The sequence below is a fragment of the Phyllobates terribilis genome, unplaced genomic scaffold (genome assembly GCF_046119375.1).
Source record: "Phyllobates terribilis strain yellow unplaced genomic scaffold, ASM4611937v1 Scaffold_12__6_contigs__length_324123572, whole genome shotgun sequence".
NCBI classification, from domain to species: Eukaryota; Metazoa; Chordata; class Amphibia; order Anura; family Dendrobatidae; genus Phyllobates; species Phyllobates terribilis.
The window spans coordinates 241,334,481-241,352,876 of NW_027362772.1; the positions used below are offsets into that span (position 1 = coordinate 241,334,481).

The following is an 18,396-nucleotide window of genomic DNA, read 5'->3' on the forward strand; positions in this document are numbered from 1 at the left end:
TAATAGAACATACTCGCTCAACACTAGTGGGCAACAATTTAAAAACCTGGTACATGCCTTTTCACCTCTCCGCCCAGGACCATTTATTGGACCTTCTCAAGGTCACCCAATAACTTCTAAAGTAAGCGTCTACTTGATGTAATAAAAAAGACAAACCTTTCCTTCCTTCCAGATGTGTGAAGGTGTCTTCTTTTGGAACTCTGTCCCACTTTACGAAAGAAAACAAGGTATGTTTAAATCAAGAAATGTAATAATTTGGGTTAAAAGGGTATTCCAGCCTGTTATATCACCTATCCAGCTTATGGGGGGGATAAATACTACATTACCAGTATGACTGGTGGGACACCCATAGATCAGCAAAAAGGCACTCGGCGGGCCTTATTTTTCCTGGCTGCAGGACCATGATAGAAAGAGGTGGAATGGAGTGTTGCTTGGACACGTGCCCTGGTTCTCCATTCGAAGCCTATGGCTCTGAACCAAACCCTGCACTTCGCTGTTTCCGGCCGTGCCATAGACTCTGAATGGCGCATGCTTGACCACTGCTCCACACAAACGCCTCCAAGCCGCAGTCTTCTGAGTCTCCATCACTTTTAAGACCTGATTCTTTCAAGTCTTGAAATTATTTATTGCACACGGTTTATATATTTTTATGTAGGGCCTTCAAGGCTTTCAGCTTGATCTTGAGCCATTTAATGGATGAACTATCTGTAGAAAGATGGATCTTGTGCGAGCCTAGATAGGTCCACAAGGGTCATCTCCATCAAGTTACTGGTCTTCCTCTTCACCTTGTTCCTTCTATTCTTCCGACCATGCTGTCCTTCTCCAGTGATTGCTTCCTTCTCCAGCACAGTTTATATTTAATACATCAGAATCACAAATGATGTTTATTATTTTATTTTTTTTTTTATGTAGCCCGAGGGCGCCAGCAGCCGCTGCTTAGACTGTTCCGTGGAAGAAACTTGCCCCTATTCGGCACAGAAAGTTTATCTGAATAAAGCTGCCCGGGTGAGTACTTCTTAGTCATGTATCCTACCTTTCATCACTAATCTACCTGTATATTGTATACTTGTATACACTCCCTGACAGAAGTTATGTCGCTTATCCATGTTATGTAAATAAAAGCTTATAACCTGACGTTAAATTCATCCATTGGTTTTATAAATTACTCTTTTGAAAGCTGAAACCCTCCCAAATTTGGTTTAGGTTAAGAATATAAATTAGCATCAATGCTGAAATATTGATCATTTAATGAACACAGAATGGTCAGATTTTGGCAAGACAAAAGTTTTGTCGCCCACAGAAAGTAATGTGATATTCAAACAAATAATTATCTTAAAATACAAATATATGTTGCTTAACATTGGTGAATGAAGTTGTGGTGCTATTAGAGTCATATTTAATATTTTGTGTGACTTCCATGAGCTTGAAGGACTGCATCCATGCGGTTCAACAATGATTCATACAATATATTAATGAAGTCATCAGGAATAGCAGAGAATGCAGTCTTCCATGCCTCTCAGAGGTCATCTAGATTCTTTGGTTTTGTCTTCCAAGCTTCCGCTTTCATCCTACCCCAAACATGCTCAATGATGTTCATGTCTGGTGACTGGGCTGGACAGTCCTTGAGCACCTTCATCTTTTTTGCTTGGAGGAACTTTGTTGTAGAGATGGATGTATGAGATGGAGCACCATCCTGCTGCAGAATTTGACCCCTTTTATGATTTGGAATGTAAGAGGTAGCTAATACTTCTTGATATTTAAGGCTATTGATATTGCCTTCTACCTTTCAAATGTTTCGCACACCCCCATACTGAATGTAACCCCAGACCATGATCTTTCCACCACCAAATGTAACTGTTTTCTGGGTGTATTTTGGATCCATACGGGCTCCAGTAGGTCTCCTGCAGTATCTGCGGCGGCTGTGGTGTAATTCTACTGAAGATTCATCAGAGAAATCCACCTTCTGCCACTTTTCCAGTGTCCATCTGTTTAGCAGGCTGTGGGACTTTGCAAATGCTTTTTATTTGCCTTCTGTTTAGTGCTGGCTTCTGGGCACTGATTCGACCATGGAGGCCTTTTCGAGACAGAATCCTACAAACTGTTCTAGTTGACACAGGGACTTGAGGTGACCAGGCCTGTTGGAGCTCTGCTGCTGTGGAAGAGGGGCTTGCTTTGGATTTTCTAACCAACAAACGTTCCTCCTGAGCAGTTGTCTTGCGGGGTCTGCCGAACCTGGGCTTGTCTAACATCTCCAGTCTCTTCAGATCTTTTTTAAATTCTTTGTACTTGATGCTGAGACACATTAAAGGTGCCAGCCACCTCTGCGGTGGATCTGGTCTTCAGCATCTTGATAATCAAGGCTTTGTTCGCAGGGTGGATTTTTGGCATGTTGTCAGAGCTCAAGTTGCAGTTCAAGTGAAGGTCTGGGGTGCTGGGTTTCTTTTTATACATACCCACTAATTAACCGGATTGGGTGCATTAAATGACCAGTGGACAAAACTTTTGTCTTGCCAAAATCTGACCATTCTGTGTTCATGAAATGAACAATATTTCAGCATTGATGCCAATTTATTTTCTTAAACTAAACCAAATTTGGGAGGGTTTCAGCTTTCAAAAGAGTAATTTATAAAACTAATGGATGAAATTAACGTCAGGTTATAAGCTTTTATTTACATAACATGGATAAGCGACATAACTTCGGTCAGGGAGTGTATTACATATACATTGAAGCTGCAGTGGACACAGACAGAAGAGGCCCCTGTACAAGAACAATATATGGGCCATTTGCAGTTTAATATCTCATCATAATGCACAATCCCACCGGCTTTGGAGGTACTAGTGGCTCCCTTACCTCTCGGGCCCCTGGTTGCACCAATGGTATGTTCACGCCGGCACTGAATGTTGCATATATGAACACAACAAACTGTATGCAAAGTCACCCATTACCTTCCTATCCTTGATAATCGACTTTTTTTTTAGTAAAGGGATGGTATCCACTGTAACATACCTGGCGGCGTCCTTGCATAGTGGTCCATCTCCCACTGTGCAAGAGCGCGCACTTGATCTCCTGTCCAGAATGTCTCTCTGGCTTCCCTCCATGCTGTCTGTTTGTGTCTGTTTCTGCTGCTTTATGGCGGCGCCCGATCACTTCCTGCTTTTTGTACCTGCTGTGGGTCACACCCCTTGTGCGTCCTCAGCCTATTGCTGTCTGTCACCTGGTATATAGCCCAGCTGCGGCAATCAATCCCTGCCTGAGCATAGTGTTTCATTCAGTGTGTGCTTGCACTCTGAAGGTGCCAGGTCCCGTTCTTTGTCTCCTGCCTTGCGGTATCAGTTCCCGCGTCTGAACTGAGTCCTGTCTATGTCTCCTGCCTTGCGGTATCAGTTCCCGCGTCTGAACTGAGTCCTGTCTTTGTCTCCTGCCTTGCGGTATCAGTTCCCGTGTCTGAGCTGAGTCCTGTCTATGTCTCCTGCCTTGCGGTATCAGTTCCCGTGTCTGAGCTGAGTCCTGTCTGTCTCCTGCCTTGCGGTATCAGTTCCCGTGTCTGAGCTGAGTCCTGTCTAGGTCTCCTGCCTTGCGGTATCAGTTCCCGTGTCTGAACTGAGTCCTGTCTATGTCTCCTGCCTTGCGGTATCAGTTCCCGTGTCTGAACTGAGTCCTGTCTATATCTCCTGCCTTACGGTATCAGTTCCCGTGTCTGAACTGAGTCCTGTCTGTGTTCTCTTGTCTGCCTATCCTGGAGGCTGTATTTCCAGGCCTGTCTGAACACGCTCCTAGCCTGTTCCTCCCGCCTTCTAGGGGCCGATTACCTAGACCTGTTCCTGTATCTTGTCTGTCCTGTCTGAACACGCTCCTTGCCTGTTTGTCCCGCCTCTCTGGGGGCCGTATTCCCAGACCCGCTCCTGTCTCCCGCTGCAGTGTCGGTCTCCTCCGTACACTCAGTTCCAGTCTGAACTCTTTCCTATCCTTTACCTGTTTTGCCTCTATGTCCGCTCCCTTCCTTTTTCTGCAGAGTCTGAACTCGTACCTAACTCCTGCTTGTTGTCTCTGTACTCCCGTTTGTGAGTTTGTGGTCCACTCGCTACTTCACTGCAAGTATCCTGTGGGTATCTGGCTCTGCCTTTCTCTTCCTGTCTGTTCCGTGTGAACAGAGCCCTGTCCCCCCTGCTCCTTCTCCTTTGTTCACCGCTCTGGCGGTTCTAGCCTGCTCTGACTCCTTTTGCTCGCTGCTCCGGCAGTCTCGCTCCACTCTTATCCTTTTGCTCGCTGCTCCGGCAGTCTCGCTCCGCTCTTATCCTTTTGCTCGCTGCTCCGGCAGTCTCGCTCCGCTCTTATCCTTTTGCTCACTGCTCCGGCAGTCTTGCTCCACTCTTGCTCACCGCTCCAGGCGGCCTCGTCCTGCTTTACTCTTGCTCACTGCTCCGGCAGTCTCGCTCAGCTCTGACCCTTTGTTCACCGCTCCAGGCGGCCTCGTCCTGCTTTACTCTTGCTCACTGCTCCGGCAGTCTCGCTCAGCTCTGACCCTTTGTTCACCGCTCCTGGCGGCCTTGTCCTGCTCTACTCTTGCTCACCGCTCCAGGCGGCCTTGTCCTGCCCTGTTCTCGCTCACCTCTCTGGGCGGCCTCACTCTGCTGTGTTTGTCCGCCACATCTGTGGTTCTGTTCCTGAGTCCCAGTGTGTACTGGGTCCTATCCCGCCAGTGTTCCTACCTGCTAGTGCTTCCCTGTCTGCACTCTAGCTGTGCTTGCCTGTACCCCCCTGCCTGCTTACCCGCCTGCCTGCATACCAGTCGTGCCTGCCTATACCCACCAGTCTGTGTGCCAGCCTACCAGTCTGTTCCTGTATTCCCCTGTGTGGGTCAACAGCCATGTCCGGGGTCTGTCCTGGAGTAGCACCTGGTCCCTCTGCTCGGTTCCTCCTTGGTGCACTGGCGTCGTATGCCGTCGTGCGACCCTGGTCGGATCGGGTGAATACCTAGTTACGCCCCTCCAGGCATTCACTCTCCGGCACGGTCCAGTGGAATCACTACAATCACACGCACACGCCGCTCAGCCCGGGCGTGTGCATTACAGCATGCTCAGGCCATGGTTCCCGTTGAGCCCCACGGCCTTCGCTCTCTGAGAAGTTTTCCAGTGAATACATGCATTAAAATAAATAAATACATTTTTTTTTCCTTAGCTGAGTTCCAGGCGAATTACGCACCCGTCCAGAAGGATCTATCAGCTCTCGTTCCTGCGGATCCGCCACGTTACTATGGGGATCCAAGACAGTGTCGTGCATTTGCGGAGCAATGCATGCTACACTTTAAGGCCTACCCTCTCTATTTTCCTTCCGATTGGGCTAAAGTGGCCTTTATGATTGACTACCTAGCGGGTGATGCCTTGAAATGGGTCACCCCCCTATGGGAAGCATGGGATCCTGTCGTCCTTGACCTGCAGGCCTTCCTGGTGGCCTTTCGTATGGTCTTCGAGGACCCTAACCCTGAAGCCCCTGCTGAAGCTTCACTTCCCAATATCCCGGAGCAGCCCCGACGGGTAATGTGTGTGGGTAGCGCAATAGTCCTCCAGCCCAATGAGACTACTGCCCATCCAGAATCCTCACAGGGTGACTACGCTTTCCGGAATACTTCTCCCAACCTCAAGAGGCAGTCCAGACGTGCTAGACGTAGAGGCAAGCCGTCACGCCAGGGTCTGTCCTCCCTGAGACCTCCTGACCCCAACCTTGAAGTCCCTACTGAAGCTTCATCTCCCTGTATCCCGGAGAAGCCCCAACGGGTAATGTGCGTGGGTAGTGCACCAGTTCTCCTGCCCGAAGAGACTTCTGCCCATCCAGACTCCACACAGGAGAACTTCCTGCACCCGGCATCAGATGCTTCACCCACTTTAACCGGTGTGCATGTCCAAGGATGCTCCAAAGCTGTGGTTATCTCAGAGTCTGTGCACCTCTACTACCTGGTGGAGGACCCCCTGTTGCCTCCTGAATCCTCCGGGATACCACTCGATGACAAATGGAGAGAGACTTCTCTACACCCGGTACTCGATACTTTGTCCGCTTCGTCCTGTGAGCCTGACAATGGGTACCCCAAAGTGGTAGTTACCCCCGAGTCTCTACACCCCTCCGACCAGGCGGAGGACCTCCAGTTGTCTCCTGAACCCTTCGGGGTGCTACCTGGTAGCGAAAGGACAGAGACTCTCCTATACTCTGTACCTGATACCTCGCTCGCTTCGTCCACTGAGTCCAACCTAGTGTACTCTGAAGCAGAGGTTACCCATGAGTCTCTACACCCCTCTGACCAGGCGGAGGACCTCCAGTTGTCTCCAGAACCCTTCGGGGTGCCACCTGGTGGTGAATGGACAGAGACTTTCCTATATCCTGGATCTGATACCTCGCTTGCTTCGTCCAGTGAGTCCGACCTAGTGTACTCTGAACCAGAGGTTACCCGTGAGTCTCTACACCCCTCTGACCAGGCGGAGGACCGCCAGTTGTCTCCAGAACCCTTTGGGGTGCCACCTGGTGGTGAATGGACAGAGACTTTCCTATACTCGGTACCCGATACCTCGCCTGCTTCGTCCAGTGAGTCCGACCTAGTGTATTCTGAAGCAGATGTTTTCTCCGAGCCTCTGCACTCTTCTGACCCGGCGGAGGACCTCCAGTTGTTTCCTGAATCCTCCGGGGTACCACCTGATAACAAAGAGACAGTGACTTTTCCTCATCCTGTACCTGATAACCCGTCTATTTCTTCCTGTGAGTTTGACAAGATGTACCTCGAAGCAGAGATTACCCCCAAGTCTCTGCTCCCCTCCAACCCGGTGGAGGACTTCCAGTTGTCTCCTGTACCCTCTGGGGTGCCACCTGAAAATATGTGGAGAGAGACTTCCTTGTGTGCTGTTCCTGGTACTCCACCCGTTTCGTCTGTTGCTGAGGATGGCTGGATAGGAGGTAGCATCCTAGCTAACCAGATGAGATCAGTTTTTCCTGTGGACAGTGGAAGTGATCTATTCGAAGTGAAGAATTGGCCCTCGAATTCCCTGCGGAAGATTCTGGCAGGCCTGAAGAAGAGGGGGCGTAAGGGGGGGGGTACTGTAACATACCTGGCGGCGTCCTTGCATAGTGGTCCATCTCCCACTGTGCAAGAGCGCGCACTTGATCTCCTGTCCAGAATGTCTCTCTGGCTTCCCTCCATGCTGTCTGTTTGTGTCTGTTTCTGCTGCTTTATGGCGGCGCCCGATCACTTCCTGCTTTTTGTACCTGCTGTGGGTCACACCCCTTGTGCGTCCTCAGCCTATTGCTGTCTGTCACCTGGTATATAGCCCAGCTGCGGCAATCAATCCCTGCCTGAGCATAGTGTTTCATTCAGTGTGTGCTTGCACTCTGAAGGTGCCAGGTCCCGTTCTTTGTCTCCTGCCTTGCGGTATCAGTTCCCGCGTCTGAACTGAGTCCTGTCTATGTCTCCTGCCTTGCGGTATCAGTTCCCGCGTCTGAACTGAGTCCTGTCTTTGTCTCCTGCCTTGCGGTATCAGTTCCCGTGTCTGAGCTGAGTCCTGTCTATGTCTCCTGCCTTGCGGTATCAGTTCCCGTGTCTGAGCTGAGTCCTGTCTATGTCTCCTGCCTTGCGGTATCAGTTCCCGTGTCTGAACTGAGTCCTGTCTATGTCTCCTGCCTTGCGGTATCAGTTCCCGTGTCTGAACTGAGTCCTGTCTATATCTCCTGCCTTACGGTATCAGTTCCCGTGTCTGAACTGAGTCCTGTCTGTGTTCTCTTGTCTGCCTATCCTGGAGGCTGTATTTCCAGGCCTGTCTGAACACGCTCCTAGCCTGTTCCTCCCGCCTTCTAGGGGCCGATTACCTAGACCTGTTCCTGTATCTTGTCTGTCCTGTCTGAACACGCTCCTTGCCTGTTTGTCTCGCCTCTCTGGGGGCCGTATTCCCAGACCCGCTCCTGTCTCCCGCTGCAGTGTCGGTCTCCTCCGTACACTCAGTTCCAGTCTGAACTCTTTCCTATCCTTTACCTGTTTTGCCTCTATGTCCGCTCCCTTCCTTTTTCTGCAGAGTCTGAACTCGTACCTAACTCCTGCTTGTTGTCTCTGTACTCCCGTTTGTGAGTTTGTGGTCCACTCGCTACTTCACTGCAAGTATCCTGTGGGTATCTGGCTCTGCCTTTCTCTTCCTGTCTGTTCCGTGTGAACAGAGCCCTGTCCCCCCTGCTCCTTCTCCTTTGTTCACCGCTCTGGCGGTTCTAGCCTGCTCTGACTCCTTTTGCTCGCTGCTCCGGCAGTCTCGCTCCGCTCTTATCCTTTTGCTCGCTGCTCCGGCAGTCTCGCTCCGCTCTTATCCTTTTGCTCGCTGCTCCGGCAGTCTCGCTCCGCTCTTATCCTTTTGCTCACTGCTCCGGCAGTCTTGCTCCACTCTTGCTCACCGCTCCAGGCGGCCTCGTCCTGCTTTACTCTTGCTCACTGCTCCGGCAGTCTCGCTCAGCTCTGACCCTTTGTTCACCGCTCCAGGCGGCCTCGTCCTGCTCTACTCTTGCTCACCGCTCCAGGCGGCCTTGTCCTGCCCTGTTCTCGCTCACCTCTCTGGGCGGCCTCACTCTGCTGTGTTTGTCCGCCACATCTGTGGTTCTGTTCCTGAGTCCCAGTGTGTACTGGGTCCTATCCCGCCAGTGTTCCTACCTGCTAGTGCTTCCCTGTCTGCACTCTAGCTGTGCTTGCCTGTACCCCCCTGCCTGCTTACCCGCCTGCCTGCATACCAGTCGTGCCTGCCTATACCCACCAGTCTGTGTGCCAGCCTACCAGTCTGTTCCTGTATTCCCCTGTGTGGGTCAACAGCCATGTCCGGGGTCTGTCCTGGAGTAGCACCTGGTCCCTCTGCTCGGTTCCTCCTTGGTGCACTGGCGTCGTATGCCGTCGTGCGACCCTGGTCGGATCGGGTGAATACCTAGTTACGCCCCTCCAGGCATTCACTCTCCGGCACGGTCCAGTGGAATCACTACAATCACACGCACACGCCGCTCAGCCCGGGCGTGTGCATTACATCCACTACATCATACAGATAATTAGATGTCCAAATGTGCTGCAAAACTGTGTGATGGGTTCTGAGAAAGGGGCTCTATTCTCTATCTCTATATCTGTAAAAATCCCATCTATCAAAATATAACATTAATCAACCCGATCCGTAAACGCCTTGAAAAGAAAGAAAATCGAAACAACAGAATTGCACCAACGCCAAAAAATGCTATAAGAAGCCATCAAAACCTATCTAATCCCAAAATCTTATCCAGAAAAGCATCAGCCTAGGAAGCAAAAAAAAAGCATTTTTTTGGTAATTTCACTGCACTTTAGAATTTTTTTTTTATCTGTTAGCACATTGTATAGTCAAAATGAATGGTGCTTTTCAAAACGACCACTCGTCCTGCAAAAACACAGGCCCTCATGTGTCTGTGTAGATAAAAAATAAAAAAGTTATGACTCTTGGACAAAACAAAAGAATAGAAAAACATTTTTTTCTGCTAAATGTATATATTTTTTTAATTTGGCAATGTTTTTTTTACATATTACATTCTTTATTAAACATCATTAATTGAAATCTTGCAAATTAATTAATAGAAATCTTCAAACTGGCCCTTTTTTTTTAGACTTGTACTATCTGCTGTTTCAGAAAATGCACATGTATATTAGCCACCATGAACAGTCTGACCCTATCTTTTGTATTGAGGCATCTAATGAGCGTGTGGAAATATCCTTGTGAAGGGAGGGGGAGCAGGTAAATTGTGACATTGACTATTGTGATTGGTGGATCCTGTGTTATCAGCTGTGTATAGAGGAGTTACCTGTCATTGTAATCCTGCCTCTGATGATAAGGAGTCTGCTGAAAACTCTTCCTGAGAGGACAGGAATTAGAGTCTAAAAAAGCCCCCAGTGGCCAGTGTGAAAATTGCAAGATTACTAATTTTGTTATTAACAATTTAAGGAGTTTCCTAATTGATTTTTCATGCTTGATCTGGTGATCAAATTCCAGACTAAAACATGTTCAGTGCATGAATGTGACACCCATTATTTGATAATCCAGAAAGTGTGGAATTTGTAGGCACGAACGCTTCGTAGTTCTGTGACCTGCGCTCTAGCTCATGGGCTACAATTAGTCCGTGGACCATTCATGTGGAGTCCGTTGGGCATTTGGAACGAAAAATGGTCGATGGAACTAAAAATGGTTGTCGGGATGAGGCTTCACTCTTATATATGAGCGTATGGACTTTCTGGTTAACCAGCTGATAATCCGGAATATTTGATAATCCGATATCAGGTCCAAGGGCTGCCAGATTAAAGGAATTATGTGTCTAAAGAGAAAAAAAAAGCCAACCACTAGAAATGTAGGAAAGGAAGATGGTAGCTGCACGTATAACCTCACGTAACCTACATCTGCCATCGTGGGGCCACCAGGAGCAGAGTCTGTGCAGGGGACAATATTCAAGCGCCGGCTATTAAGTAATCCATTGTTCCTAGGTGGCTGCTTAGAAGATTGCCATCTGCTCCTTACAGCCATGCCAAACTTCCTGCATACGTCTAGTAGGCAGAAAGGAGCACAAGTGAATGTGGAAGCAAAAAGAAAAAGAGAGAGAGTCTGGTATGACCGGATACAAAAGGCCGGTGTCGTCTGCCGGGAGCCAGCGCAGGACACTTACCATACATCTGCTATGCGGACTGCACCTCCCTTTATTTCATTCTCTTTGTAAATCAGTAAATCTGACATCTGTTCGGATTGTGTGATGCGAAGACACATAGATAATTGTGCTCACTGCGCCGATCCTGATACCTCTGCTCATGGGTCTTCTGAGAATATTGCAGTCATATTTTCATATGATGGCGGTACATGATGGGTTGTGAGAAGAACATGCTGCCATCAAGGGGGGCTGCTGATATTTGCTGGTCCAACTATCCCCTGCTTTCACATAGTCCTCCTCTTTTTCATGTTTTGGGGCAGGATAGGTGTCGTGTAGTCAAATGCCTGGAAGATCTACATTGTACAATGCTTAGAAGGGTTATTCAGGGTTAGGCTGACACAGTGCCACTCCTATCCATGGGCTGTGACTGCTGTTACAGCTTACCTCCATTCACTTCACAACTTCAATACCAGACAAAATCCTTACACAAGAAAAAGTATATACGGATAGATAGATAGATAGATAGATAGATAGATAGATAGAATCATGTATTATACCCCAGAGCTGCACTCACTATTCTGCTGGTGCACTCACTGTGTACATACATTACATTACTGATCCTGAGTTACATCCTGTATTATACCCCAGAGCTTCACTCACTATTCTGCTGGTGCACTCACTGTGTACATACATTACATTACTGATCCTGAGTTACATCCTGTATTATACCCCAGAGCTGCACTCACTATTCTGCTGGTGCACTCACTGTGTACATACATTACATTACTGATCCTGAGTTACATCCTGTATTATACTCCAGAGCTGCACTCACTATTCTGCTGGTGCAGTCACTGTGTACATAACATTACATTACTTATCCTGTACTGATCCTGAGTTACATCCTGTAGATCTTTTATTATAAAAATGAAAAACATCAGAATAATAATAGCAGAAACATAACAAAATTGATAACCAGAAAATAAACAATGTAATGAACTGGTCCAGCCACTCCCTCTCCCCTCACACACATATTATACATATATACACAATAATAGCTACTTATACTACAGACTTCTGGTCCGGTTACCAAAGAAAATAATAACCACAAACAATAAATAAAATAAACGTAAACAATAGCTGACAAATATATACAAACTTTTTTTTAAAATTAATATAAAATAAATACTAACTATACAAATATACACAATACTAAACAAAACACCCCACACTCAAGCCCACCATTCCCAACCCCGGCACTGACCTGAGAGCTGGTCCTGCGTCTCATGCCTATATCCAACGTCCATAGGCCAGATCAGGCAGTGCCAGTTTTTCACCCAAATAACCAGTGTCCCTCAAGATGAACCCACCTCCCCCCTTTTCCCACCACCCAACCTAACACCTACACCCAAACCCATATATACAATATATACAGAACAAACAATACAATAACAAACAATACAATAACCACAACTGACAAAGCCCAAGTTCGGCGCCTGCAGCCCTACATCACTGTCTACTGATCAAAGCAAAACAAAAATCTATGGTGTCAGCAGCAGTCCACCACCAGGAAAGGAGATGACCAGACTAGGGCACACTAAAAGAAAAGCCCCTCCAGAGGAGAGCGGCCCTTCGTGTACCCAGTCTCTCATACTCCAGAGAACGCACCTTCACCAGGTCATCGAGTATGGTCCTAAACACATCGTCCACTGGGAGGATTTTCCGTTGTGTCGATGCTAAGCACCGTGCGTTCCACGTGTGATACCTAACCACTGCGCTAACTAGAAATAAGGTGCAGCGGTCCCAACCACCCAGGTCCCCGAATGCTCCATAGGCCCATTCCGCATAAGAGAGACCGGCCAGCCAATGGAGGCGCCCACCCAGTTGTACACCTCTGTGTTAAAGGGACAACGAAGCAGGAAGTGGTCCATGCTTTCAAGCATGGTACCACAATGCTCCCGAGGACAGTTCCTGTCCTCAGAGCTCCTACACTTCAGATTGTCCCTCACACACAGTTTCCCATGGAAGCAGCGCCAAGCCAAGTCCCAAAACTTCGAGGGGATCCTGATAGAATTCAAAAGATGCCTTCTCACCCCAAGATCCAGACTTGGGCAATCCCTGAGCGCCAGAGGCCTCTGAAAATGGGTCAACAGAACCCTTTTGTCAAGGATCGCCCTTGGCAGAGTCCTGACCTCCCACATTCCCAGACCCCACGTGCGAATTACCTTCAGAACCACGGTAGCGTAAGCCGGGAGATGTCCATGCGGTGTGCGTAGATCCTTCACTTGCCCTCCTGTCTTCCATTCCTGGAAGAAAGGCTGAAACCATCCCCTACAGGAGAATACCCACGGAGGAGCCCTCTCTTTCCAGAGGTTTGCAATATTGATCTTAATGAAGGTATTCACAAGGAATACCACAGGGTTGACCGTACCCAACCCTCCTAGTCTCCTCGTACGGTAAGTAACCTCCCTCTTGACCAGGTTCAGTCTATTCCCCCATAACAGTTGGAAGAACAAACTGTAGACCCGAGTCCAGAGAGGCTCCGGCAAGATGCACACACTGCCCAGATAGATCAGCAAAGGGAGCAGGTAAGTTTTGATCAGGTTTATCCTTTCCCTTAGGGTCAAAGACCAACCCTTCCATTGGTTCACCTTCTGAGTGGCGATCTCCAGCCTGCTGTCCCAATTTTGTTTGGGGTAATCCCCCTGGCCAAATTCGATGCCAAGAACTTTTGCAGAGACTTTGGGTCCTGGAAGGGTGTCCGGGAGATCAAAACCAGGATCTCCTCCTCCCAACCAGAGACTCTCACACTTATCCCGGTTGATCTTGTACCCGGATGCCTCCGAGTAGCGATTTACCTCTGACATCAGCCATTGTGCCTCCCCATCAGAGGAAACAAAAACGGTAACGTCATCGGCATACACCACCACTCTCAGAGTGGCTTCCGGTGCTGCCTGGCCCATCCCGATCCCAGCCAACGGTCCACGCTCCACCCTCCTAAGAAGCGGGTCAATCGCAAAAACACGTACAGCAGCGGGCTCAAGGGACAACCCTGGCGAACACCACACCCAACCTCAAAAGAGCTGCCAATCCAACCTTTCGCATGCGGGAAACTCTCTGCCCCAGCGTACAAGGTCTTAAGCCAATCAACAACGCCCCCCCAGCAGGCCATACCTCAGAAGGACAGACCAGAGGTACTCATAATTAACCCGATCAAACGCTTTTGCCTGGTCCAATGACAGCATGTACCCATTCCAGTGGCCAGCCCTACCCTGCTCCACCGCCTCTCGGACACAGAGTACAGCACTAATTGTACTGCGGCCCGGAACAGAGCAATGCTGGGCTCCCGAAAGGAGTCGGGGCACAAATTTCACCAGCCGATTAAACAGCACCTTTGCCAAAACCTTCCTGTCTGCATTGAGAAGCGCTGTGGGACGCCAATTCTCAATGCAAGATGAGTCCTTACCCGTTGACAAGATGATCAGGGCAGACCTCCTCATTGACTTTGGCAGAGTGCCCGAGGAAAGACACTCATTGAATACCTCAGTCAAGAGGGGAACCAAGGCGTCCTTAAAGGTCTTATAGAATTCAGATGTTAAGCCATCTGGACCGGGAGATTTCTTTAGGGCAAGCCCTTCAATCGCCAACTTAACTTCCTCTTCCCTGATCATCTCTGTCAAAACGCCAAGAGAGGGGTCTACCCCTGATTCGGGGACGACTTCTGCCAGAAAAGCCGACATCTCATCCCAATCCAGATCCCTCTTCCCCAAGAGGTGCGAGTAGAAGGATCTGACGACCTCCAGGATCCCTGATCCCGCAGTGTCAACCAGTCCTGTAACAACTTTACTATTCACTGACATCTTGCAGTTTCTGTAAGGGTCGGGCGAGCGGTACTTCCCATAATCCCTCTCAAAAACCAAAGATGCGTGTCTATCATACTGACACCTCATTAGCAAAGATTTCACTCTGGAGATCTCCTCGCGGCTACCTCCAGTTGAGACAAGATGCTCGAGTTTCCTCCTCAGTCCCTGATACAGGCGGTACCTGTCCAGGCTCCTGAGGCTCGAGAGCTGGCGGAAGAATCTCGCCACCCTTTTCTTAAACATCTCCCACCACTCTGACTTACTACTACAGAGATCCTGTAAGGGTACCTGGCTCTGAAGAAAATCCTCAAAGGACTGTCTTATCTCCACTTCTTCCAAGAGAGACGAATTGAGCCTCCAAAAGCCTCTTCCCATCCGGAGGGTCTCTGTAACATTCAGGGAAAACAAAATCAAACAGTGATCGGAGAACTCCACCTCAACAACAGATACTGCTGAAGAGACGGCTTCCTCCTTTAAATAAAACCTGTCTATCCTGGACCTACAGTTACCTCTATGATAGGTGAACCCCTCGTGGCCTGGGGTGTGCCGGATGTGGACATCCACCAGGCAAGCCTCACTAGCTATACTATTAAGGGCGACGCTATCATAAGTCAGCTTGTCTCTGGAACCTCCTCTATCCCGGGGCCTCGTGACAGTGTTGAAGTCCCCTCCAAAAACGACCTGCCGACTCGTAAAAAGGTAGGGCTTGATCCTCATAAAGAGACACTTCCAGTCCCACTTAGATTGGGGACCATAGATGTTAATGAGCCGAAGCTCCTGTCCCTTCATGAGGACATCTAATATCAGGCACCTCCCCATTTCTAACTCAATAACCCGTTGGCATTCTACCGGTGCGGTAAAAAGGACCGCCACTCCGCCATACGGCTCGGCCGCAAGAGACCAGTAGGAGGGCCCGAGTCTCCACTACCTCTTAGCTATAAACACCTCTGCCATATTTGGCAGCCTGGTCTCTTGCAAAAAGAAAATGTCAGCTTCAACCCGGCTGAGAAAATCAAAGGCCGCAAATGTAGCCATATTTGACTTAATGCTGGCGACATTAATGGACGCCAGCGTCAACGGAGTAGGTACCGCCATCATTGGTGATTGAGTTAGATGGCTTTCTTCTTCCCACTCCCCTTATCCTCTGCCTCAGAGGAGGAATCCTTCCCCCTCTTTAATGACACAGAGGTGTCCATTCCCACATTTTTCCATCTTTTTTCTTCCTTGTCTCCGGACTCTGGGCCAGTCCCTCCCCCTAAGGACCTTGCATCCCCAGAAGAAGGAGACTCGGCGCCCCCTGTAAGCTCCGCCGAAGCCGGAACCTCACCCTCAGCCTCCTCTTCTGAGGAAGAGATGTTATCAAGGGCTTGGAACCGGTTAGAAAGACCAACTAGAGGGGAGTCAGTTTTACCTTCCTTAGGTACCTTGGTCAGAGCAGGAGAAGATGTTTTTTCTCCCTTCTTTCTCTTCTTTTTCGTGCCGAGCTTACGCTTGTCCTCTAGCCACTGCTTATTATCCTCATCCATACTTTCATAATGGGAGGATTCTGAGGCAGAGGCAGTTTCCTCCCTGTGGATCCTCCTGACCTCCTCATCCAACTCATCATCCCTTGGGGCTTCAGCAGCAACACTGGCATCCAGGACAGGGGCCGCCCCAGTATCCTGTGGCTCGCCTCGCTCCCACTCCTGTATGCGCTTGTCTAGACGTCTCAGCTGGGCAGGCGTCTTTTTATTGCTTTTCTTCCCTGGCTCCTCAGCTCCCCCACCCCTGCTAGTCCCCTCCCCAGCAGAATCGGCCTCACGGCTTTCTCCCACCGGGGTCTCGACTACATTAGCGAAGGAGCGAGGACAACGGCTGAATGGGTGACCTAACTCACCACACAGGTGGCACCTAATCTCCACACAAGAGGCAGCAAGATGGCCGACACCCCCACACAACGCACATTTCTGCACAGTGCAGTTTGCACTGAAGTGTGTGGTGTCGCCGCACCTGTGAGTAAGCTTCGGTTGCCCCTGGTAGAAGACCAGGATACGATCCCTACCCAGGAAGGCAGACGATGGAATGTGGGCAACCGTACCACCTGAACGCTTAAGTTTTACCATAAACGTCCAGGCCCCTGACCAGATACCAAACTCGTCGCGGTTTTTCTTTGGCATCTCCACCACCTCTCCATACCGACCAAGCCACGTCATGATGTCATAGCAAGAAAGCGACTCGTTACGAGTCATCACGGTCACTTTCTTGATCTGGTTTTGGCGAGACACTGCCTGAACGGCAAAGTCTCGCCAGCCGGGCTCATTTTTTGCCAGCTCATAATTCGCCCAGAAGAGCTCAAGCCCCTCCGGCCGAACAAAGCTGATATCAAACTCAGGCGTGGAATAGGGATGTATCAAGGCTTAGATGTCAATCGCCTTGAAGCCCATCCTCAGCAGGAGCTCCACAACTTTAGACCTTGGAGGACATGCATCACTGCCCCTCCACCGAAGACTGACCACATTCCTACGCACACTGCCTGGCCCGGCTGTTGGTAGGGACCACACTGTATCCCCCCCTTTTTGCTCTCGGAAGGCCCCGAGGCCATGCCTCTCTATCCAGAAGGATAGATCAACCTCTCGACCCTCTACCATTAGTGATCTCTCCCTCTTCTTTAGAGCCTCCAGAAGGCGCCGTTGCAACATGCCGTCCCCAAAGCCCGGAGACAAGGAGGATGCCCTATTTGCCCCGGAGGTGACACTGGCATAACTCTGGACAGGTGTTGCCACCCCCGGGGGGGCAACCGGACCAGTGACCACATCAGCCCGAACAGCAACACCATTACCCACCTCCATCTCACCCTCCACCAAACCAGCAACCACACCACTAGACAATGAATTAGCCTCATTCACCCCCACCATCACATTCATTCCTGCTGGACCAGTAACAATGGCGGATGACATTTTGACCTCTGCATCAGGCACAAGGGGCTCAGTCACCTCCATAGAACTGGAGGCGACCTCACCCCCGGTCTTATGTGTGCCCTCCACATCATTGGTCGGTAATTTCCGCTGTTTGGCATTCGGAATAATGTGCCGCTGATCTTTAGATGCTGTTAGGCGCCGCTGATCTTTAGCATCAGGATCTTCCGGACCAGCGACGCCAACACAAAATAGCACTTTCGTGGGAGGACCGGAACGCTCAGCCCCGACAGCCCCCTCACACTGCCGTCGCTTCTCAACTAAGTGATCAGCGGCAACAGCATTCAGAGGCGCCGAGGCTACCGGAGCTGCCCCCGACACCGGGCTGCTCCCCCCTCCCACTGAGGAGCGCACCACAGCATCGTGGCCTGATGGAACGCCCGCCGCCGGGCCGCCCTCACTGTCCAGCCTCTCGGCTGATGCACCTCCTGCTACGTCCCCACTACTACAATCAGAGACGGAGCTCTGCGCCTCACTACCGCGCTCTGTAATCTCCCCGCGCCTTTGCACCGGATCCACAGCAGAACCCGGGCTGGGCTTGGCAACGGGGCTTATACAGCGAGCTGAGCCTGCCGCCGACTCAGGGGGTACAGGGAGGGGGGCATATACGTATCTTACCGCCTCCTGCAGCTTTGGCTTGGTCTTCTTTGCCTTTTTGTGGCCCCTAGGTGCCTCTTCTGGTAGATCGTCACCAAGATGGAAGTTTTGGAGGCACACTGGGGACTCCAGGAGCTTAATCTCTGCCATTAGCGCCCCTCCCTGGCCGCTGCTGTCACTGTCCTCCCCAGAGCCGGCAGAACTGCGACCGGATGTCACTGTCGCCTGTCCTGCAGGGAGCTCGCTGCACGTGGCCTGCGGGTGACTTTGCAGGCTGCCAGGTGGGGCTTCCTGCTGGTCATCATCACTCTCATCATCCACCTGGCTC

At 50.1% G+C, this 18,396-nt stretch overlaps 1 protein-coding gene across 2 annotated transcripts in view; it reads left to right on the forward strand.

The window, feature by feature from the left end:
- LOC141172476 (putative oxidoreductase YteT) overlaps nt 1-18,396 on the forward strand; it is a 253,248-nt gene that overhangs the window by 137,742 nt on the left and 97,110 nt on the right. For both annotated transcript variants that reach the window (XM_073656744.1, XM_073656743.1), the window contains 2 exons: nt 173-227; nt 913-1,005. In XM_073656744.1, the coding sequence (XP_073512845.1) occupies nt 173-227; nt 913-1,005 (148 nt within the window). The remainder of the gene's footprint in view (nt 1-172; nt 228-912; nt 1,006-18,396) is intronic.